Below are 22,348 nucleotides of genomic sequence, written 5' to 3'. Positions count from 1 at the left end.
CAAATTTTTTAATATTTCATTACGATTTAGACCTACTACATTATTATTACTCAATATTTCCGGTAGCGCTAAACCGAATTTATTAAATATATCATAATATATTCAGTAACGTTATATATTAACCGTATATTAACTCGCTTTTCCTGAGACAATCTCCATGTGACGAAGGTTTCGAAGCTCGAATCTTGCTAAAGGTTGAGTTTTCTTGGTAGTACATAGTGATCATCAGAATTTATTATATATGCTCACAAGGTTTGCCTAACATTGATAGGAAGATAGTCAGAGTAGATACTAGTCGTCCACATCACAATTTATCTTGTTCGGACGTACGGTAAAATGGGAGATGTCACCTTTCAATGCAACCTTTTTGCTACTTCCATAGCCTATTTACATTATGGTTGATTAATATTTGCGGTCTTTTTTGTTTTCGATATGTTTTATTTTAATCACTGATTTTGAAACGATTATGTCTTGATCATTTTCTATGCATCTTACTTTCTTCAATAAACCGTTAACTCTTGTTAATTTAATGACATGACATGTTAATAAAAATATTTTAAATTTTAACTTGAAGTCTTGAACCTTATATTTTGAATATAACTTGACCCGTTAGTTTCTTTACAGGCAAATTAAATTTACTTATTATAATCCAATTTTTTAGTTTAATCGTTTGTCTTAAATTTGTCGATACCTATTAATAATTTTTTGTTACTCTCCTCGTTCTAAGGTTTTGTCCTGACTAATCAGTACCGACCCACGTCGCACACTTAATTTTAGTGGGTGAGTCTCCCAATAGAGATTTTCTGCAGACACAATGACTCAATTTATAATTCGATTAAGATATAAGAAATCTATTTGAGTAATAAAATAAAGACATATTTTTACGATATTTGAATTTAAGAATAATTACCTAAAAATCAGTTTAGTGATCTCAGTGGTTAAAGAGATGTTATTCTTTCTTAAGATTTTAAGTTCAAACAACTGTGTTTATAGTACGAATTATCTTGGTGATTAATTGATTCATTGTTGTTCCTAGAGGTCATGTGTTCGACCATCAGTGATTGTCGCAGTGTGATTGAGTATTTATTGTCAAATAATAGAAAGTGTTTAGAGAATATACTACTTTGATAATCATCTTAGCTTAATAAAAAAATTATGTTTATAAAATTTGTATACGTTATCAATTATTAAAAATTATAAAAAAAATATTACATTGTAATCATATATTTTTATATAACAATCGATATCCGATCTATTAATCGATTAATCCGGATCGAGTACTACAGAGGCAAGGTAATTCTTCGAGTCCTTAACATGCTAAAGGGATCTAATGCTTCATCCCATTAGATAAATTTATTGTTTGTAATCACCTTATAATCATATTAAATTATCTTAAAATTTAATTAAGAAAATCAATATCATCAAACTTACATTTTTTAAATTTATATTCCCTGTGGGCGTCATGTGGGTGTGGTACGCTACTTGATTTCTCTCCCATTTTTATTTAGCAACTTGACGATTTCAAGCACAATTGAAAATATCGGCTATTTGTCGGCCGGTCGGTCCATTTGAGAATTATAAATTTGTTTGATACAGTTGGAACCACTTACAACGAACTAAAAACACAGTTTTTTAAAGAAAAAAACGATTTATGTGTGTCGAAAATTATAATTTATAAATTATCAATCAAACTAAAATAATTTAAAACATTGTTAAAAATATATGAACATTGAAAGGGTTTACGCGGAGAGGTGACAATTGAATCATTAAGATTAGATTTGAGTTGGGTCATTTTAAGTTTGGATTGCACTCGATTTAAGTTTAGTTTGAATCAGATCAGATCTAATTTGAGTTTAGTTTGGATCAATAAAAACTCATTTTGTGTTGAGTACTGGGTCAAGTTAAAATCGATTCGGTTTAGTTTTGGATCAGATTGATATCAGATCGGTTGACTTCGGATTGGGTCAATATCAGATTAGTTGATTTCGATTCGGATCAACCATTAGACTTTCGAATTAGTTCGGGTCGATTTCAATTCGAGTCAACCTTTAGATTTTTCGGTAAACCTTAAAATTTTTTGATCAACCTCAATATTTTCATATCAATCATTGTCACTTTTTGTCGTCATAACTTTTGAAGTTGCTCTTTACTACTTATTTCAAGAATTTTATGTGAATATATATTGTCACATCTCATATTCAGAGTTAGAAATTTTAATTTAAATCAGTCGAACTAATTTCTTTAAAATAATTTTTTTAATGTGAATAAATATTATCATAGTCTAAATTCAAAATTAGAAAGTATTGCATCAGACATAGAGATGATATTTTAATTGAGAAAAGATTTTATTTAACCATTAAACTATTATTAAAAGTGTTGCCTAACTAGTAGTATAACATAAAATGAGAATAAATAAATAAATAAATTATTCATTCAATTATACTCAATTATTGGGTTAAAATTGGGTCAAAGTTCACTTCGGTTATGGGTAAAATAAATTCAGATTAATTTCAGTTCGGGTTACTTTTGATCCAACTAAAATTCATGTCGATTACGATTCGATTCAAGTTATTGTAAATTTCGGATTAATTTTAGGCTATCTTATTGGAGTATATATCGAATCTCAATTTAAATAAGTTAATTCAAGTAATCGATTACGGGTTAAATTTATTAGGTGTATTTAAATGATATAAATTATTCTACGGATTTGTAATAAAATAGGAGAAATATCAAAACTAAAGAAAAACGACGTGGGAAATGTTATTATAAATGGAAGAAAGTTTATTGATATATATTTATAACTAACAAAAGGTTATAGTTTTATGGGTAAACTACGAATTTAGTACCTAAACTATTAGTTTTATTTCATTTTAATATATAAATTTTAAATTTTTCAAAAAACATACTAACATTTAGTTTTTATTTCATTTTAGTACTCGTCATTAAAAATTTAATGCGTTTAGTACCTAAACTATTAGTTTTAGTCTATTTTAATACCTTTAACTTTCATTTGTTTTCAAAACTTAACGTTCAATTTTGAACAAGGGTACTAAAATGAAACAAAACAAAACTTTAGATATGATTTTGAAAAAAATTAAAAATTTAGATACTAAGACAGACCAAAACTAACAGTTTAAGTACTAAACACATAATTTACCCTAGATTTATCAAATGAAGCAAAATATAATAACTTTACCAAGACAACGTATAAAAATAAAAATAGATTAATCATATTATTTAATTATTTTTTAAATAATCTCATAAGAATATATAGATTAATTATTAAAGAATAAACGATATCATACATAAAAAAAGGTTAAAAATTTAACAAAACTATTTTAAAAAATTAATAGACAGAAACAAACACTTCTATAAATAATGAGGAATAAATAACATCAAACTAATCTAAAAATAATTATAACTTATAATAAAGATTGTATATTAATAAATTGATTTTACAATTCGAAAACGATATATCTAGAATGATTACGAGTATCTATTAATATAGAAGAATCGATATTAAGATTTAAAATATAGATAAGTTAACAATAAGATAATCATAATTTGCAATAGATTCAGTCTCGAAAAATAAAAATAAAAATAAAATAATTAACAACTAATTCTCATATTATTACTGATGGACAACTAATTAAATTTATTAATTTTGAAGTAGGAGAAGGTAAAAGGTTGGGAATATAGTATTAATTGGGAATCATGTAAAGGTGGAAAAATCAATAAACAAATAAGAGAAACAGGGAAGCAGTAGGCGGCCAAACCAACTCAATTTCGGTGGTAATTCATTTAGCCGTTCTTCTCCATGATATTAGTTGTTAATGAGCTCATCAACTTCTTTCTTGTTTTAATTAATTGCTCAAATCCCAGGAAGTTGTCAAGTTTCAGCTTCAACGATTCACGTTCATAAAACTCCCAGAGCATTTGCCATTGCAATCTTTCTCAAACGGACCATCGTTTGCTTTACTTTTATTTTCATGCAACAAGAACGATGAAGCTGATCATTTTTTCTTTGTCTATACTGACGATATTGCTGGTCAGTGTAAGCTCAGATCTAGCTTCCGACAGGGCAGCCTTGGTGGCGCTCCGATCAGCCGTCGGTGGACGCTCACTTTTATGGAATCTTTCAAGCAGCCCGTGCAGTTGGACTGGTGTAAATTGTTCTCAAAACAGAGTAGTGGAGTTAAGACTCCCTGGAATGGGATTGTCAGGTCAGCTTCCCATCGCCATTGGTAACTTAACTCAGCTCCAAACTCTTTCTCTTCGTTTCAACGCTCTCTCTGGCCCAATTCCATCTGATTTTGCCAACCTTTCATCTCTTCGAAACCTCTACTTACAAGGGAATGCATTTTCCTGCGAGATTCCAGAGTTCTTGTTCACTTTGCAAAACCTGATCAGGCTAAATCTCGCAAACAATAATTTCACTGGTTCCATCTCGGGAAGTGTTAACAATTTAACTCGGTTGGGTACATTGTATTTGGAGAACAATAAATTATCTGGGTCGATACCAGATATTGGTTTGGCTTCACTTGTGCAATTCAATGTTTCTTTTAACCAGTTAAATGGGTCGATCCCAAAAGCGTTATCGGGGAAACCACGAAGTGCTTTTCAAGGGAATTCTTTATGTGGAAAGCCTTTGGTTTCTTGTGATGGAAGCAAGGATAGTGACAGTAAATTGTCAGGTGGAGCAATTGCAGGTATTGTCATTGGGTGTGTGCTAGTTGCTTCATTGATTTTGATTCTTTTGATATGTTTATGTGCAAGGAGAAGTGGTAAGAAAACAGAGGCAAGAGATATTGCCCCTGCAAAACAGGCTGAGATTGAAATTTCAGGAGATAATACAAGTAATGGCTTATCTGGGGGACCCAAAAACGATGCCAAGAGTAATGAAAATAAGAATATGGTGATTTTCAGGAAGGCGTCGAGGGTTTTCGATCTCGACCATCTACTGAAGGCATCTGCTGAGGTCTTGGGGAAGGGAACATTTGGGACGGCGTATAAGGCCTCCTTAGATAAGAGGGTGGCAGTTGTGGTGAAGAGGTTGAAGGATGTGACGGTGTCGGAGAAGGAATTCAGGGCGAAAATGGAGGTTGTGGGAGCCATGGATCACCAGAACTTGGTACCAGTAAGGGCATACTACTTTAGTAGGGATGAGAAGCTTCTTGTCTATGATTACATGCCAATGGGAAGCTTGTCTGCACTTTTGCATGGTGAGTATTTACCTTCTTGTTTATCTGCTACATATTTGTTTTCTTTTCTCACGTTATGCTTATCGTTTTCGATCAGGTAACAGAGGAGCTGGTAGGACTCCATTGAATTGGGACACAAGGTCCAACATCGCCCTCGGAGCTGCCCGAGGCATTGCATACCTCCATTCCAAGGCCCCCGGATTCTCCCATGGAAACATCAAATCCTCCAACATCCTTCTCACTACATCCTATGAAGCTCATGTGTCAGATTTCGGTCTTGCTCAGCTTGCTAGACCTGGTCCAACATCGACTCCCAACAGGGTTGATGGCTACCGTGCACCAGAAGTAACAGATGCTCGTAAAATTTCCCAAAAAGCCGATGTCTACAGCTTTGGTGTACTGCTTTTAGAATTGCTTACAGGGAAGGCACCCACACATGCCTTAACGAACGACGAAGGAGTAGACCTTCCGAGATGGGTCCAATCAGTAGTTCGAGAGGAGTGGACTGCCGAGGTGTTCGATCTCGAACTCCTGAGATACCAGAATGTTGAGGAGTATATGGTCCAGCTCTTACAGATTGCCATTAACTGCACTGCTCAATATCCCGATAAACGTCCGGCAATGGAAGAGGTGACGAGCCAAATCGAGGAGCTTTGCCGCTCAAGCAATCAGAAGAACATAGACAAATGAAATCAATGATGCCGATGATGGGTCTTCCCAGCAGGTTTACTCGGTCGTTTCATTAGCTGGTCCGCAATCTTTTATTTTATTTTAAAGTATCATTGTTTTTTTTTTCTTGGCTTCTAAGACACCGTTGCAATTTGTATTTTTCTATTTGCTTCAACATTTTTTTATATAACAAATTCAATTTTTTAATTTGGATATTACAATTATTAATAGTAATTGCACGACATAAGGCATTGCTAACCAAGGTTTCAAAAAACGTTCCGCGACCGCGGTTTAGTCTGTGATATAGCGATTCTACTGCCGTCCGAGTTACCTGCTACAGCAGCAATAGCGTCCGCGACGACTACAATAGCATCCGTGACGGCCACAATCACGGGAAATCCGAAATGTCTGAAAACGCGACCGCGATTTGAAACCCTGTAATACTAACTATCATGTTTCGGTAAAGTAACCAACAAGCTTAATAATCGAACTTTAGGATTATCTCCACAAGCTAAATATGCGTGATCAAAACCATTTATCAAATAAACATCAATAAATCTAATTGCTGAGTAGAGGTGTAAATGAAGTTCAATTATTTATGAATGGTTCGTATAACGTTTGTTGATGTTTCTTTATTGAACTAAATAAACGGGTATGAATAAATTTTTTATGTTTATTTAATAAATAGAAGAACATGAAAATATGTGTGTTTGATTCATTTATGGTCACAAACAAACTCGTTTATTGACTCATTTTTTGAATCGTTTATAAGTTTGTTTACTCGGTTTTCCTTTTCCTTTTCTTTTTTTACATTTTAAATAATAGTGAAGATAGAGACTAAATTAAACACAATGTGAACTTTAGAGTTCAAATTGTGAAACCTAAGGAAATTAAGGACTAGAGACACGATTTCACTTCTTTGCCTGCAAATAAAAAGGTAAAAAGAATGTTGGTTGTCAAACATTAAATAAATATGTTCGCGAACGTTAAATAAATAAACACAAACACTTTTAAAAATAAATAAATGAACACGAATATAATACTAAATAAACACGAACGGAGCATTAACGCTTTAAAAAAATAAACAAAAAACCATAAATACAATTTTATTCGTTCATGTTCTATTCATTTACACTTCTATTGACGATGAGTTATGGGTCGTTATCAGGATATTAATAATACCTAAATCATAAGAGGAGAAGGAGAACCTATTCCACCATTTCCGATATACTTCTCTTCCACACAAAAAATTAATTAAACAGAGCTGATTTCAGAATCATTTAAACTCAGAATTACAGTAGACAAAGAGCTTGGGAAACTTCGGCTATAATGTTGATTAAGTCAAGAAAGATGATTTTGATAATGTTTGAACATTCTTTAGTGCGAAAGTGATGAAACCGTCAATATTCCAAGTGAAGCATACGAATAGTGCGATTATTCAAAGGGTGAAGGAATCAAATGATAAAAAGATGCAACAGACGTTCCTCAAAGACAAGAAAAGTGAGATTATCATTGAGAAGCAATTCAAAAAGAACAAAATATTCCTCGTAAAAAGAACAAAATATTCCTCGTAAAAAGGACCATTGAAAGGAATTCTAGAATCTTTAGTAACGGATTTGGGAGAAAGCTCAAGTTCGACATTCATAAGGAAAGACGAAATGTCAAAAATCTTATCGGAAGATAAGAAATAAGATTTTTGGCATTTCGTCTTTCCTTATGGGTGTCAAACTTAGCTTAGTCCATTACTAAGGATTTAAGAATTCCTTTTGATGAACTTTTTCGCGAGGAAGACTTTATTCCTTTTGAATTGGTTCTCAATCATAATCTCACCTTTCTTGCCTTTAAGAAACGTCTTTTACATCTTTTCATTACTTAGTTCCTTTGTCTTTCAAGTGGTCGTACCACTCGTATGTGTCACTTGGACTATTGATGGCTTCATCACTTCTATACTAAAATATGTCCGAACATTATCAAAATCATCTTTCTTGATTTAGTGAACACTATAGCCAAAGTATTCCAATCATTAGGAAAGGCTCTTTTAAACCCTCCTGTTTAGGATCACTCATTCACATTAAGGAGGGCACCCATAGGAAAAGTTTCCCAAGCTCCTTGCCTGTTGCACTAGGCTGTCTATCATTAATCCCAAATTTAACTCTCTCAACAGCTTTCATTATATCTTCCCTTAACACTGTTTCACCACCTACAGAACCAGACACGGTCAGACAAAAAATTCAGCTTTAATCTAACAGACCAATTGAAATTGTTGAATTGATTAAACCAAAAACCAGGCCCGTCACTGGTTCAGTGACCGATCTGGAAATTAGAAATTTCGGGAGTGGGGTAAGGGGGTCTCTGCTACTGCTAGTTAGCAGTGCAGGCAATGCAATCTGAAACCAGATGGGGCTATGTATCATCAGCTTCTTACCTCTACGAGCAGCGAGTAAAGCAGCTTCGTTGACAATGTCTGCAAGATCAGCACCTACAAAACCTGGGGTCAGTGAAGCAACCAACTCGGAAATAAGTTGTGCGTCTTCTTCTAGAGGAACTCCTCTCAAATGTACAGACAAAATCTTTCTCCGTCCCTCCTCATTTGGTTCTCCTACCAATACTTTCCTTGAGAAGCTACCAGGGCGACAGAGGGCTTGGTCCAGTGCTTCTGGCCTATTAGTTTTCCCAATAACAACCACTCTCATGCCTGACTCGAATCCATCCATTTCGGTCAGCAACTGCAGCTGCAAGAATGAGACTTGAGAAAAATCTGTGGGTAGCTCCTTAAGGTTACATAAGAATTCATAGGACTTCTTTTTTCTTTGAAAAAAAAAGGTGGTTTGATTGTAAAGGACTATATTTACATAAACTGATAAAATGTTCATTGAAGTCCCAATTTGATCATAATAATGGAAAAGAAAAGCAGATAAGCAATGCAAATAGTGTTGAATGTAAAATTGCCTGGTTCAATGTCTAGTCTCGTTCATCATTCAAACTTCTACTACGCTTCCCTCCAACTGCATCAAGATGATGCAGATTTCCTTGCCACGTTGAAAAGATCTCTAATTCGAGCTGCTCCTCTACCAACAAATAATTCCACGAATTCACTCACTCGCTGATACACTGAAGAAAGGAACTCCTGCTTCTCCAGCTACTGCTCGAGCTAGTAATGTCTTCCCTGTTCCTGGTGGACCCACTAGCAACACACGTCTAGGTTATTTTGCTTCCAGTTTTTGGTAGTTTACAGAACCCTGAAGGCATGAAACTATCTACAAAAGGAGTTTGTGTCAACGGAGATAGCCAGCCGAAAACTACTTCATTATACATGACAAATTCAGTAAACCTAGTCTGTAATAACAGCCGGCAGGAAAAATCATCTCTACTAAGACGACAAACAAAAACCTCAGACAAATTAGTAGTGGCGTCGCGCTACAAATAGCTAAATGATCCATATGTATCTGCATAAATTTCTTTTATTAATCTGCTTCGACACAGTGCTAAAAAGTTTCCATGACAATATACAAACACAAACATGAGTAAACCACAGACATGTACACGACACCCTGTCCTGTTCGAAAACCTACAACATGATTTGCAGAACTCTTAAACCAATTTGATTTTGTGCTACCCAAAAGCAACACATTTAAGGCCTCAATATCATCATCAATATCAAGTAATTCTCAAATGCCTTCCAAAGCATATAAATCCAAGTGAGGAGCTCAAAGGTAAATAATATACCTCCGCATGCTATTTCAATACCGGAAAAAGACTCCATGATCATCTAGATGAGTCTGGAGGAAGCTCTTCAACCTAACATTCATATCTAAGTGCATTTGACATATTTTTTAAAAACAGATACAAATATTCAGAGTCTGAGTTTAAAACTGATAAAGGCAACAAAAACAAAATTGCAGCAATATTCTCTAGAAAGTCACCTTAGAAGTAAAACAAATACAAAAAATTATCACCGACATCATTGACAGTCCGAAAAGAAATCACAACGTGGTAATACCATGGAAGATTTCCTAGCTTCTGTAGACTACATTGCACTCGGAATAAATTTGAAAAAATTCTAGAAACGAAGCAAACTTACATCCTCGTTCGTCATAATTGATTCCATGTTGAATGCCTTGACATTAAATATGAAAAAAAAGCCATGATATTCATTTTGGGGGAATAGAGAAGTGCTTACCTCCATAAGCTCCACCTTAGCAGTATCAACTCCCTCCACATCATCAAACCCAAAACATGATTATTCAGACGCCGCTTTCTTGCAGGACTATTAGCAGCAGAAAGTTGACGATATAGCAGCCACATCAAAGGCGTTACAGGAATCCACAAGGATATTATTGTTATTAAAGTACTCCTGACTGACATCAGAACAGACTGAGGGGCGGAGCTATAAGTTGTTCCCTTTTCTCGCATCAAACTAAGAATAAACTTTTCGTCATGATCAATTTGCCTTGTCAAATACATCCATGCAGAAGTAGAACTCTTAGATCTTGAATATTCTTAAATAGACCTTATTTTTGCGTTTCTCTACCATCCACCACTCTATCCTCTCAGCGAAACCATTTACGTTTTCTGTTGAATCATTCCCGGATGATGATGATTCCTCTGATTAAGTATTCTCAACACTTTAGAATCCACGTTGAAACATATACGACGAGAACCCTCTTCAAGCAAAACCTTAGTCACAGAAGTACTATGAAGGCTTGTTATGGACTCCGAGTAGGGAACAATTTTAGGAGATGGCAATACAGTTAATTTCAAGAACAAATAACACATTCCCAGCACTAGGGATATTGTACTGTAAAGACCAACTCTTCTTACATTCTTTCTTTAAAACACAGCCACATTGTTTAACATCGACCTAACCGAAAGTCTCTTCCTTCTTCTCATTAATAACCTTTTCTTACTGAAAATCTCTCTTTCTCTTATGGCATAAGAAAAGCTAGCGCATCTCCTGATAGACTTGGTTTTCTCACTATCAATTACCAAGTTACCTTTACTAACAAAGAAACCATTATTGCAAACAATACTAAGGCAAGCCACGTGTTTTTGTACATCGACAACAACATCCAAGTGGGAAGAGAAAACCAACCAAAGCTACAAAGCAAAGGAATCAGAAATTCGGTAACTTCAAGCAATACAAGAGTTTTACTCGTTACCTGGGTATATGAGCTTCTATATATTATACATGGGGATGGAACTGAGGAATGAAACCAATGAGAGGAAGGCTACTTTATCTTCAATTTTCTCTTTTTATATGCTGGTATTTAGATTCAAAGTTCTTGGGCCAAAGATCTGACGGTCTTAAAGCATTGGTTGGGTGGTTTGATCGGATAATATGTGGCCCATGCAGTGACATATGGATAATTTTCCTTAACAATTGAATTTTACATGATTTATAATAAGATGAAATATACATATATAATTCATCCTCTCGACTCCAAAAATACCAAATATAAAATTTAATTCAATTAATAGATACAAAAATGAAAGGAATGATTAAAAAAGAATGATCAAATATTACACATCTGAGCAGCAAAACCATTCCATGATGTTTCTCAGTCTTCAAGTCTCATCCAAAGCCAAACCCATTATTCCCTTTAAAACTTTGATGCCATCTGAATTCTCAATACTGTGTTCCGATACCATTGAACTCACTGCTAGGATTTTCAGGCTACGGGTTTAAAGCGCTAAGGTCCCTATGCTCTTGACTCCGGCCACTCGGATTTTCATGCTCTCGACTCTTCCAACTACCCTGACTACCATATTATTGACTTCTCCAACTGCTTTGAGTGTGATTGAAGTAACTAGAACTATAGTCTTCACTGCCAAATGCTAACCTCTGAAACAACCTGATTTCTGCAGATTGTTGTGCCGAATCGAAAACTTCACTTTGGCCAGGTCTCATTCCGTTTGTGATATCTGATGACTCGTCCAATGAGTCTAGAGCTCTCACTACCTGAGAAGTAAATGTCGAAAAAAGTCCGTTTTGAAGTCGAATGTTATATAATAAAAGAGGTTCTGTAAAACTGAAACATATTTACCTGGCTCATTCTTGGCCTTCTAGCAGCTGAATGCCGCACACAAGCAGCAGCTGCCTCAACCATTCGAAACATCTCATGTTTAACATAGTTGTTTCCCAGTCTTGGATCCACCAACTCTTCGAAGACTTCATGTTCGATTGCTTCAGCGAGCAATGGTCGAGCCTAAGTAAAAAAGATTGAACCGTATTAAAATGTTTGATATTGGAACATTGCCACGGGTTCCACTGCATTAGATAAAGAATGATCGATGTAATAGCGATTAGGCATAGCACTTTTGGAAACCATTGTTCGACGCTACACTGGATTTCAGATTTTATTAAGAAAATAAAAATTTCTTGATTATTCGTCAGAGCAAAGCGCGTGTAACCTTTTGATAACAGAAACCTAGTTGCGTAGCCTTACCCATTCAACCAGGCTCTCATCGCCTAGGGGCTGAGTATCATCAACAGGCTTGCGCCCAGTAATTAGCTCCAAGAGCACAACACCAAAGGAGTAAACATCGGATTTTTCGGTTAACTTGCCACTTGTTGCATACTCTGGAGCCATATATCTGTAAAAGAACAAATTCATTTATCAGAAAAACTGGATATGATCATTCGATTACGACACATTTTACATGTTTGCAGATCAAATACAACAGAAAATGAAAACTGCAGTGCACGGTAAAACGAATCATCAGTGTCACATCTCAAAATTATTGGATATTAAATGCTTCAAATCACAACAATGTGCTTTAAATACAAGAAAATGATCATATGCACTTAAAATACGGACCTCAAGTGCTAGCTCTACACCAGGATTATGCTCAAGCAACAAAGGGACAAAAAAAAATCATTCAGAAGCACGCAAACCAACATATTATCTTACCCAAAGGTTCCCATCACTCGAGTGGTTACATGAGTATTTGAATCCAATGCCAACTTTGCAAGTCCAAAATCCGAAACCTATTATGGACACACAAATTGAGGCAGAAATTAGAGTGTGAAAAGGGAATTTATGAGAGCGAAAAAAAGAAAACCTTGATATATGCAAAGCGTACTAAGAATATAACAGTGAGAAAATGCCAATAATTTGAATTCAATGCAGAAGATTTATAGATAACAAAAGATGATATGGAACTCATAAGCACCTTCAAAATCCCCCAAGACAATCCAATTTCAAACTAATGTTGTTCACAAAATCTAGACTGTGGAATGGGCATACCTGAGCGTCGAAATTGTTGTGAAGAAGAATGTTTGATGACTTGATATCCCTGTGAATGATGCGAGGATGGCCTGATTGAAGCAAAAATAAAAATTAAGAAATCTTACATACGAAGCTACAATGGGAATGATGTGACGATGGAACATATCGTAGGAAGAGCATGAAAAATCAATATCTATATGTTGTTTAAACTCTACTTTTATTCTTCTTCAGAAATTTTGAGGAATTGCAGCATATGTCAGTATCAAAGTGGGGAAAAGAGAATAAAGAACAGGTAGATTACAGTCTTCATGGAGGTAAGCTATCCCCCGTGCTGAACCCGCAGCAACCTTGACTCGTACTTCCCAATCCATAACTGGCCAGCCTCTACCTGCAAAATTCCATGAAGAGCGTTAAATTAGAACATTGCCGCATATCAGGAGGATCATACATAAATTTCATCCAAGGTCATTCAAATTTTGATCTCAAAGTTATATCTAACATCTTATATTTTCATAAGCTGAGAATGGTTAAGTAGACGGATGTTTTTAGGAGTTTAAGATAAGAAGTCTTACCATGGAGATGGTAATGAAGGGTGTTGTTCGGGACATAATCATAGACAAGCAATCTTTGATTCTCTGATATACAATACCCCACCAATGAAACCAAATGGCGATGATGTACTCGGCTAATAATATCAACTTCTGCTCTGAACTCTCTTTCCCCTTGTCCACCACCAATCTTTAGCTGCTTGACAGCCACTTCTCTGCCATCAACGAGCATACCTTTGTATACACAACCAAATCCACCTTCACCCAAAAGATTATGTTCGGAAAAGCCACTCGTTGCCTCGATTAGCTCTTCGTATGTGAACCATGACCGGGAATTATTGACCCCACCAGGCTCTGGTGGTGAATTAAAACCACTTCCCATTAGTTGCTGTGCAGACCATGGCCTTAAAAGTGCTGCATCTGCAGAGCAAGTTCCACATTATTTAAGTGATATTCACAAACAACAGAAGAAGATAAAAAGCTGCTTCCCTAAGCATTGTTTAATTTTTTTACCTGAATTATGAGATGAAGGAAATGGAGAAGGCACAGTGTACCCTGTTTTTGGTCCAGACCTCTTCCTCTTTCTTTTCTGAACAAACCAAGCAGCCATTGCAAGAAGACTGAGCACAATAAACCCAACAAAAATGCCTATTCCCACAGCCCCTCCAGTGCTTAAACCATTCTTACCAGCGGATGTTGCATTGGCTGATACACCATTAGTTGAGTTTGCAGTTGTTTTTTCTGTTGGAACTGTGGGCAAAAGTGGTGAACTAGGACTTAAGGTTGTTTTCGGAGTACTTGGAGTTGCTGGGGATGAAACTGTAGGTGGTGAGGAGGTTGAGGGAACTGAAGGCGGCGGGGACGATAATGTGGGTGTTGAGGGAGAAGCTGTGGGAGGTGGAGGAGAAGAATTAGATGGTGGAGGTGTAAGTGTAAGAGGTGAGGAAGAACTTTCAGTTGGTGGTGTTGCTGGAGGTGAAGGTGGAGATTTTGAGGAAGGTGGCGTTGGAACATTAGCTGGAGGAGGCGGGGAACTAAAAATTATCCTCGGTAGTGTTGCTGGTGGTGAACGTGGAGACTTTGAGGAAGGTGGCGTTGGAACAGAAGCTGGAGGAGGCGGTGAACTAAAAACTATCTGAGGTGGAAGTGAAGGTGGAGATTTTGGGGAAGGCGGAGTTGGAACATTAGCCGGAGGAGGTGGGGAAGGTAAGATTATATGCAGCGGAGGTGAAGCTGCAACTGGAGGTGCCGGTTCAGCTGGTGGAGGAGGAGAGCCACCTGATTGCACTGGAGGTGGAGATAAAACTGGAGAGGGTGGTGAATCATCAGCAGGCGGAGGAGATGCTGGCAGTGATGGAGGTAGAGATGAAGCTGGTGGTGGTGATAAAGGCGGCGATGGAGGAGGAGCTGTAGGGACATCTGGAGGAGGTGATTGAGGCGGTGGAGACGATGTTGGCGGATCGGTAGGTTGACTTGGCTGAGATGATGCAGGGGATGGAGAAGTGCTTGATGAATCAGGGGAGGAAGAGCTAGGAGGTGCTGGTTGTGGAGGTATATCACCAGAAGTTGATGAAATTACAGAAGATACAATTGAAGCCATATTTCTCTACAATATCCCTACAATCCCATATCCGATTTAGAACATTCTAAACACCCAAATCTCCTATTGTTCTTGAAAATCATATCTATACAAGGTTTCCACTTTCCACAGTACAAGATGTCAAAATTCAAGCCATTAAACGTCTATCAAAGAACCTAAGCTAAAACACAAAGAAAACATCAAAGAATCGACAACAGCAACCGCCATAAACCCAAAAGAAAAATGATCCAAAAACTCAGGCCTGGGAAAACAAACCAGTCAACTAACTTGGTATCAGCAAGATTGCAAGCTCCAAAAAAAAAATCCAAACTTCACAACAAAATGAGAATACCCCAATTCTCAAAATCATCCATAAAGCAAAACCCAGATAACCAAACTCAAATTCAGATATCACACAATTCACAACACTGAGTTCCCAATCGCAAGCAACTGCTGATAATAATCAAAATGCAGCATTACAAGATGGATAAAAATAAATAAAACAAGATAAGGAGCTAAAGAGAATTAATGCTTACCTATAATTCCAAAAGCTGAAGAAAACTAAAATCTACAATTTTTTTTAATAAAAAAAACAGTGGATGGTGGTGTTGAAGTTTTTGCAATAAAACAAAGGAAAGACGGCCTTTTTCTTTTGAGGGAATTAGTAGAGAGAGATTGAGACTTGAGAGAAGTGTATGTCCGCATAAGGTGCAAAGGAAACGTGGTGGAAACCTGGAGAGTATACCCAAAATCAAGTCTTTTCCATCACATGATCCACAAACACCCTGTGAACATGGTCCTTAGCTGTTTACTGAAAATAAATTCTTAAAATTTACTATTCACTAGGCTACATTAAATAAAATGTCACCTCTTATAACCATTTCAATTTAATTTCATACTCAATTGTATCACATTCATAATGGGTAAACATGGGTTGAATTAAGAAACATTTGTACACATTTATTAAATGAATGATTATAGCTTAATAAATATTTGGATTTGATTTAATATTAGATTATAGGGTAAATTACACACTTAATAAACTTTAGATATTGAAATTTTTTTATTACTCGGCGGTCTATTTATTAACACCCTCATGACTTTGTATTTTTATTAATTTTTTAAACGATTAACATTTTATTAATATTATTTATATATTTTTTATTATCCCCAACCCAATTGATCACTTTCCTCATCCTCGCCATCAAAACTCTCTCCACCATCTTCTGCTCTCCCTTCTAATCTCTCCACCATCTCTGCTCACAAATGGAACATTCTCGGATGGCTCAGAAAATGCAAGAACCAAGGTGTGCACTGGTTTTACATAAAAAAAAAACTTCAGATTTACTAATCTCTTTGAACCAAAATTTTCTCATTTTTCTTCGTAACCAATGAATACCCACTTTATTTTTCTTCATTCTAGACTTTGTTTATACACTAGATCAAGCTTTTACGTCAACCAAAATCACACAAAAGATCAGTCCTTTGGACTAAAATTACACAAAGATCAATACTTTGAGTCACAAATATTTCCCCTTTTAATTCTTTTTTTTCCAGAAACAATGAATACCCATTTTATAGTTTTCTCCATTCTCGATGTTTATGCACATAATCAATATCCTATATGAAAGAAAATTATAGAACATTAAATTAAAGCCATGAAAAAAATATTCTTCAAAACGACAAATACTCATTTTATTTTTCACAATCCTTGACTTTTAATATGGAAAAAGTACAATAAAGAAAAGAAGAATCAATGGTTTATCTCTGAAAACTGAAATAAATATTGCCATATTTTATCATGAAATTAGCACAAATAGAATCAATGTTTAATTGAAAAAGAAGAGAATTGAAGTGAAGAAAACAATCACAGAATCGACCTTGAGAAATAAATGAGAACCGGAAAAGAGAAGATGGTGGAGAGACTAGAAGAGAAAAGAGAAAATGCTTGAGAGAGCTTTGAGGGTGAGGGTGAGGGTGAGGGTGAGAATAATGAAATATATATAATATTAAAAATATTAATTGATTAATAAAGTTTAATGAATAAATTAAAAAATTGTAAGTATGGTGTATAAAATAAAGAGAAAATAAAAGTTTAATAAATAAATATATAATTTATCTTAGATTATATCACAATTTAAAATATTTAAATTAATAATTTCATATTAAAATATATTATAATAATTTATTAATAAATAATTATAAATGAATTTGATAAAAGATATTGATATCCTAAAGTAAGTCAGCGTTGAGAAAATCAAATGATAATGAAAATATATTATTTTATTAGAGATATGATTCTGAGTTCTCGCTTCAACCGCCCATGTTGTGTGTCGGATGTGTTGCGTTTCCATTTTAGGAATAATAAATAAGATAAACTATGTATTTCTTTTTTTTTCTTTTTTTCTTTTTTGATAATTCAGCATTTTATTACCACAACAGGTTTTGATACAACCAATAACTAATCAACAAAATAGAACAGCCTAATTACACAACAATAATTGGTTATATTATACCCCAAGCATTACAAAGGCTTTTTTTTTTTGGATAATTCAGCATTTTATTACCACAACAGTAAGGTTTTGATACAACCAATAACCAATCAACAAAACAGAATAGCCTAATTACACAACAATGATTGGTTATACTATACCCAAGCATTACAAAGGGATAAGTTAGTACTATCTAGTCTATTTATGGATCTGTCCCTTAGACGAATTGCAACCACATCGACAATTTCTTTAAGAATATCGTCAGCAGATCGGAAACGGCCCTGAAATAATCTCTGGTTACGTTCCTGCCACAAGAAGTAAATGAAGGCATTCCACGAGATCTTCAAAATGGCAATTAAGAGGGACTTTCCTTTCCAAGAGGAGCAAGCACGAGCTACCATTTCATCCCAAGTCAAAGCATAAAAGTTCATCCCATTCATGTTAAGGATGGATTTCCATATACCAATAGCCAAGGAACAATTAGAGAAAATATGATCTCTAGTTTCTTGATGAGTGTTACAGTTTATACATAGTCCATCCGTGCAAATTCTCATTCTTTCTAAACGATCTCTGGTTGGTAATTTACTCAAAATAGCCATCCAAGCAATCAAGCTATGCTTTGAAATATGCAAAGGATACCATATTAGATGCTACCAAATAACCTTCTGCACTTGCGGTCGAATGTGCTCGCATATTTCCTTAGTACGCATGAAACCAGAAGCAAAAAAGGAGCAGCAGTAGGTCTCAAATTTAGAATTCTTTTGAATCCCCAACTAACATTTGTTCCAGCCTCGAATTGCCATAAATCATGTCCTTTAAGTTTTAGTTAAAGGAAACTATGTATTTCGCTATCTAATTATAATTAAATTTTAGTTATTTAATTATTATTTATAAAATCATATATAATAATATATTTTAGTTTCATTTTTATCACTGGTCATTACAAAATTAATAATTATATTGATGTATTGTCATAAGTTAATGTCACATTATCATTTAAAAAAATATATATAAATGTTTTATCATTGATTTTGTTAATTTTTATCGATGAGTGACAAATAAAATCAAAATGTAACCTTATGTATGATTTTGAAGAAAAAAATAATTGAATAACTAAAATAGAACCGCATTAATAGTTAGATAACTAAATACACAGCTTCCTAATAAATAACATGAATTATATCATATGTATTTGAATATTTTTTTAATAGTCTAGGGTGATTACAATGTAATATATCTTCAGAATTCTTCTTAATCACGAAAATACCACATACACCTTATAGACGCAACTGCTCTAACCCATGACCTCTCAAAGATTAACACTCCTCTTAAATGGTAAATATTATTTGAGTTAATTGCATCATACATATGGTTTTATTTTAAATTGATATCTAATTTTTTTAATATTTTAATTTCATATCTAAATTATATTTTAAATTTTAAATTAGTCCTCAAACTTTTAAATATTATAATTTTATCTCAAAACTATGATTACCATTATAAATTGATCCTCATACTTTTGAACATTTTAATTTCATTCCAAACTATTGATATATGCTAATCACATCTCATATTAATAAAACGGTTAAGTCAAACTATATTATTATATATTTGAAAAAAATCAACTTAAATTGAAATCAACACTAATTATATTTTTAAATAAATTTAGAGATGAAATTAGAAGAATCAAAAGAAAGCATCTCTCCTTCTTACACCGTTTTTTCAATGAGAGCAAAGAGTTTCAGTAATTGCAACTGAAGATTTTATATAGTTTGGACTGTTTGGTGTAGCTTTTTGAATTTACAAAAATACTGTTTTAAATTTAATTATTCGGGATTAATGTAAAAAAGTGAGTTTAAAAAGATAAATGTCAATTATAGATAATATGTTGTAAATTAAAAATATAATATTAAATTATACTTACAATTATATATGAATCATATTAATTTAAACTATAATAAATTCAAAAAAAATATTATTATATATGAATTATATCAATTTAAATTATAAAAAAAGTATAAAAAATACAAATAAAAATATAAGTACAATAAAATATATTTTATATAACTCACTATTAATATTTTAATATATAAATCATAAATTTTATTTATTTTTAAATAATTAAAGTAAATTATTAATAGTAATAAATTATTTTTTAAGGATGTTAATATTAAATTATTAAAATAAAATGTAAATACATAATTGAGTGTAGTGTATACAATAGTAAATGTAAAATTATAATTTGTTTCTAAACGTAAAATTAAAAATTAAAAAAATTAAAAATCTTAATTTTTACGAATAGTTTGAAACCACTTTTTCATCATAATTCTTTTATTTTTTATTTGTTTGTCATTGATTTTATGATCAAATCAAACTTTTAAATTGAAAATTGTTTTAATTTTTTTTATTAAACGGACCCTTTGTATAGTGCATTGCATTGGTCACGTCACATCTTTTTCCTTAAATGTGAGAGTTCGTTTCTGCCGCTATTTTTAAAAACTTTTTTGTTACTAAATTTTATGTATTGTACATTATGATGAACTGATTTGGATCCTCATTGTAGTTTATTCAGTTTATTTCGATTAATTATTTATTTTATTGATAATATTATAGAATTTTATTTGCACACATATCATTTAAATTTTATTTATTAAAATATATATATTTACTCTTAAAAATATTTCTATATCCACGCTTAATTTATCGGGCGTTTCTAATTTGCTGACATTTTGTATCAACTTTTGTAGGTGGCAACGCAATACCATACATAACTATTTACCCAGTTCACATATTTACAAAGAATAAATGGGGTAGATAGGGATATGTGTGGATATGAGAGGGTTCCGAGTATCTCGGTCGAAAGGGGTAGAAGTTTCACTGTACTCCGAGGCAGGAAGACATTCATGCGGCGACTTGGAAACGAAAGCGCCGGCAGTGGAATCATCGTCGACGGTGGTTCTCGAGACGACGGCGACAGCGAGGGCCTTCAGCCAGGTTGTGCCGGTTTTCGGAGCGCTGCAAAGGAAAATATCGGAAGGTCTAGCTTTGGAGTGGCGTTGAGCTGAGAAGATTCTGGCCACCATCGACGTGTCTTGGAACCAAAAGCCTTGGCACTGAACGAGGTTGTTTTTGAATGCACTCAAACCTTCTCTCGTCCGGGAAGGGTAGAGAAAATGCCGTCTTCTTCATCACCATCAGAGCTTTGATCTCTCTTGGAACCTATGCCGGACGCCATGAGAGGGAAGCAAATTGAGCCTCGAAATATGAACATGAGAAGCAAATTGCCTCTCTACACGTTAATGGCTTTGTAGACAATTGAGTACAACTGACCCTTAAATATTCATACAATGATACGTTATAGAACCTCTAATAATAACAATTACTTATTTAATCATTGAATTCCATTAGTTTATATAATAATATATTAAATTTAAGATTATTAGGGGACATACTTAATTAGCTGGCCTTTCTAGTTGTTTATTGGCAAATGTGCCATGTTACTTATCTTTATGTCCGTAACAAGTAATTAACCTAAAATTCCAAATCTTTAACATAAGATTCTAGTTGTTTAATGATTTCTCTTATATGATTATCAATAAGTTTATATTTTAATAGCGGCGCTCAATAGAAACAACCACCTCATTTTCACTCATCCTTTTATAACCTTTATGGGAATATTTTAAATATATTTTTTTATATTTTCGATTGAAAATCTACTTTTTATCCCTTAAAATTGTAAGCTCATCCGATCTCTACCCTAAAATCTTAGGCTTGTTGTAGACTACATGGGCGATGATCTCCCATGAAATTTTCGAGATTTCTTTATAGCTTTCCATTTATCTCTAACGATCTTTGAGTGAATTTCACCTGTCCATGCCATTTAAGAGCCCTAATGATCAAAACCTCGACAACTGAAGACGCTAACAGAAAACATGGTATACAATGATCTTACGGTGAAATTTTCGAGAGATGAATGTAATTATTTTTTACCATAGATCAAATTTAAACCCGAGTCACTCAGCTTCTGCTGGGTTATGAAATCCATATGAGCAGCCATCTCGGGTGTCAAATAATTTTCCCAATCCTTCACAGTCGATTTACGATAAAATACTTTATTTTCCATTTCCCATGGTGTGTTCTCCCCAACTTTTCCACTTTTATTCACTTCGAGGTTGCGTAGATAATCGAAACTGCACATTCTTACAATCTTTCCCACCACCCCCTTTCCTTCTTCTTCCAACGTGAATCCATATCCAATGAATTCGGCCAGTTTCCTGGTGTAAAAAGCTGTGTTTTCCTTCATGTCTTCGTATTTCAAGAACAAGATTCTGTCTGGTTGATCCAAACTTGCTTTCCAATACCCCAAAACATGGTCCCAATACGGTCCGGAACTTGATGCTCCGTCGCAGAAGAACTCGAAAGCTTGGTCGAGGGGGATCCGTTCCATGTTCCTTGACGTGGCCAGTTCGGCATAAAAGTGGTACATGGAAACGAAGGTGTCTTTGGGGTCCCTTGTAGACACCTAATTTCGCCCTCATATTATTACGATCATATTACTATAATATATTTATATAGTGTTTTATCTCATTATAATTATATTATATGGTATGTTTAACACAATTTTTTATAT

General features: G+C 34.2%; 3 protein-coding genes and 1 pseudogene across 3 annotated transcripts; 1 reads left to right on the top strand and 3 right to left on the bottom strand.

Moving 5' to 3' along the window:
* The first annotated feature begins 3,963 nt into the window (after nucleotides 1-3,963).
* Nucleotides 3,964-5,952, top strand: LOC120130715 (probable inactive receptor kinase At5g16590). Its single transcript, XM_039147887.1, has 2 exons — nucleotides 3,964-5,222; nucleotides 5,299-5,952. The coding sequence occupies exons 1-2, from the start codon at nucleotides 4,004-4,006 to the stop codon at nucleotides 5,889-5,891; spliced, it is 1,812 nt and encodes a 603-aa protein (XP_039003818.1). The 5' UTR covers nucleotides 3,964-4,003; the 3' UTR covers nucleotides 5,892-5,952.
* A 1,984-nt stretch (nucleotides 5,953-7,936) lies between these two features.
* On the bottom strand, nucleotides 7,937-10,414 carry LOC120130653 (annotated as a pseudogene).
* An 897-nt stretch (nucleotides 10,415-11,311) lies between these two features.
* LOC120130542 (proline-rich receptor-like protein kinase PERK8) lies at nucleotides 11,312-15,688 on the bottom strand. Its single transcript, XM_039147764.1, has 8 exons — nucleotides 14,161-15,688; nucleotides 13,672-14,067; nucleotides 13,401-13,487; nucleotides 13,118-13,188; nucleotides 12,782-12,858; nucleotides 12,317-12,464; nucleotides 11,915-12,076; nucleotides 11,312-11,829 (listed from the first exon to the last, which is right to left on the bottom strand). Exons 1-8 carry the CDS (start codon nucleotides 15,245-15,247, stop codon nucleotides 11,638-11,640), a joined length of 2,220 nt encoding a protein of 739 aa, XP_039003695.1. The 5' UTR covers nucleotides 15,248-15,688; the 3' UTR covers nucleotides 11,312-11,637.
* Nucleotides 15,689-20,857: 5,169 nt separating this feature from the next.
* Nucleotides 20,858-22,165, bottom strand: LOC120130652 (cytosolic sulfotransferase 16-like). Its single transcript, XM_039147849.1, has 3 exons — nucleotides 21,727-22,165; nucleotides 21,586-21,638; nucleotides 20,858-21,007 (listed from the first exon to the last, which is right to left on the bottom strand). The coding sequence occupies exons 1-3, from the start codon at nucleotides 22,163-22,165 to the stop codon at nucleotides 20,858-20,860; spliced, it is 642 nt and encodes a 213-aa protein (XP_039003780.1).
* Nucleotides 22,166-22,348: the final 183 nt, after the last annotated feature.

Source organism: Hibiscus syriacus, unplaced genomic scaffold (assembly GCF_006381635.1).
Source record: "Hibiscus syriacus cultivar Baekdansim isolate YM2019G1 unplaced genomic scaffold, ASM638163v2 tig00110548_pilon, whole genome shotgun sequence".
Taxonomy (NCBI): domain Eukaryota; kingdom Viridiplantae; phylum Streptophyta; class Magnoliopsida; order Malvales; family Malvaceae; genus Hibiscus; species Hibiscus syriacus.
This window is presented reverse-complemented; position numbering and strand designations above follow the sequence as displayed.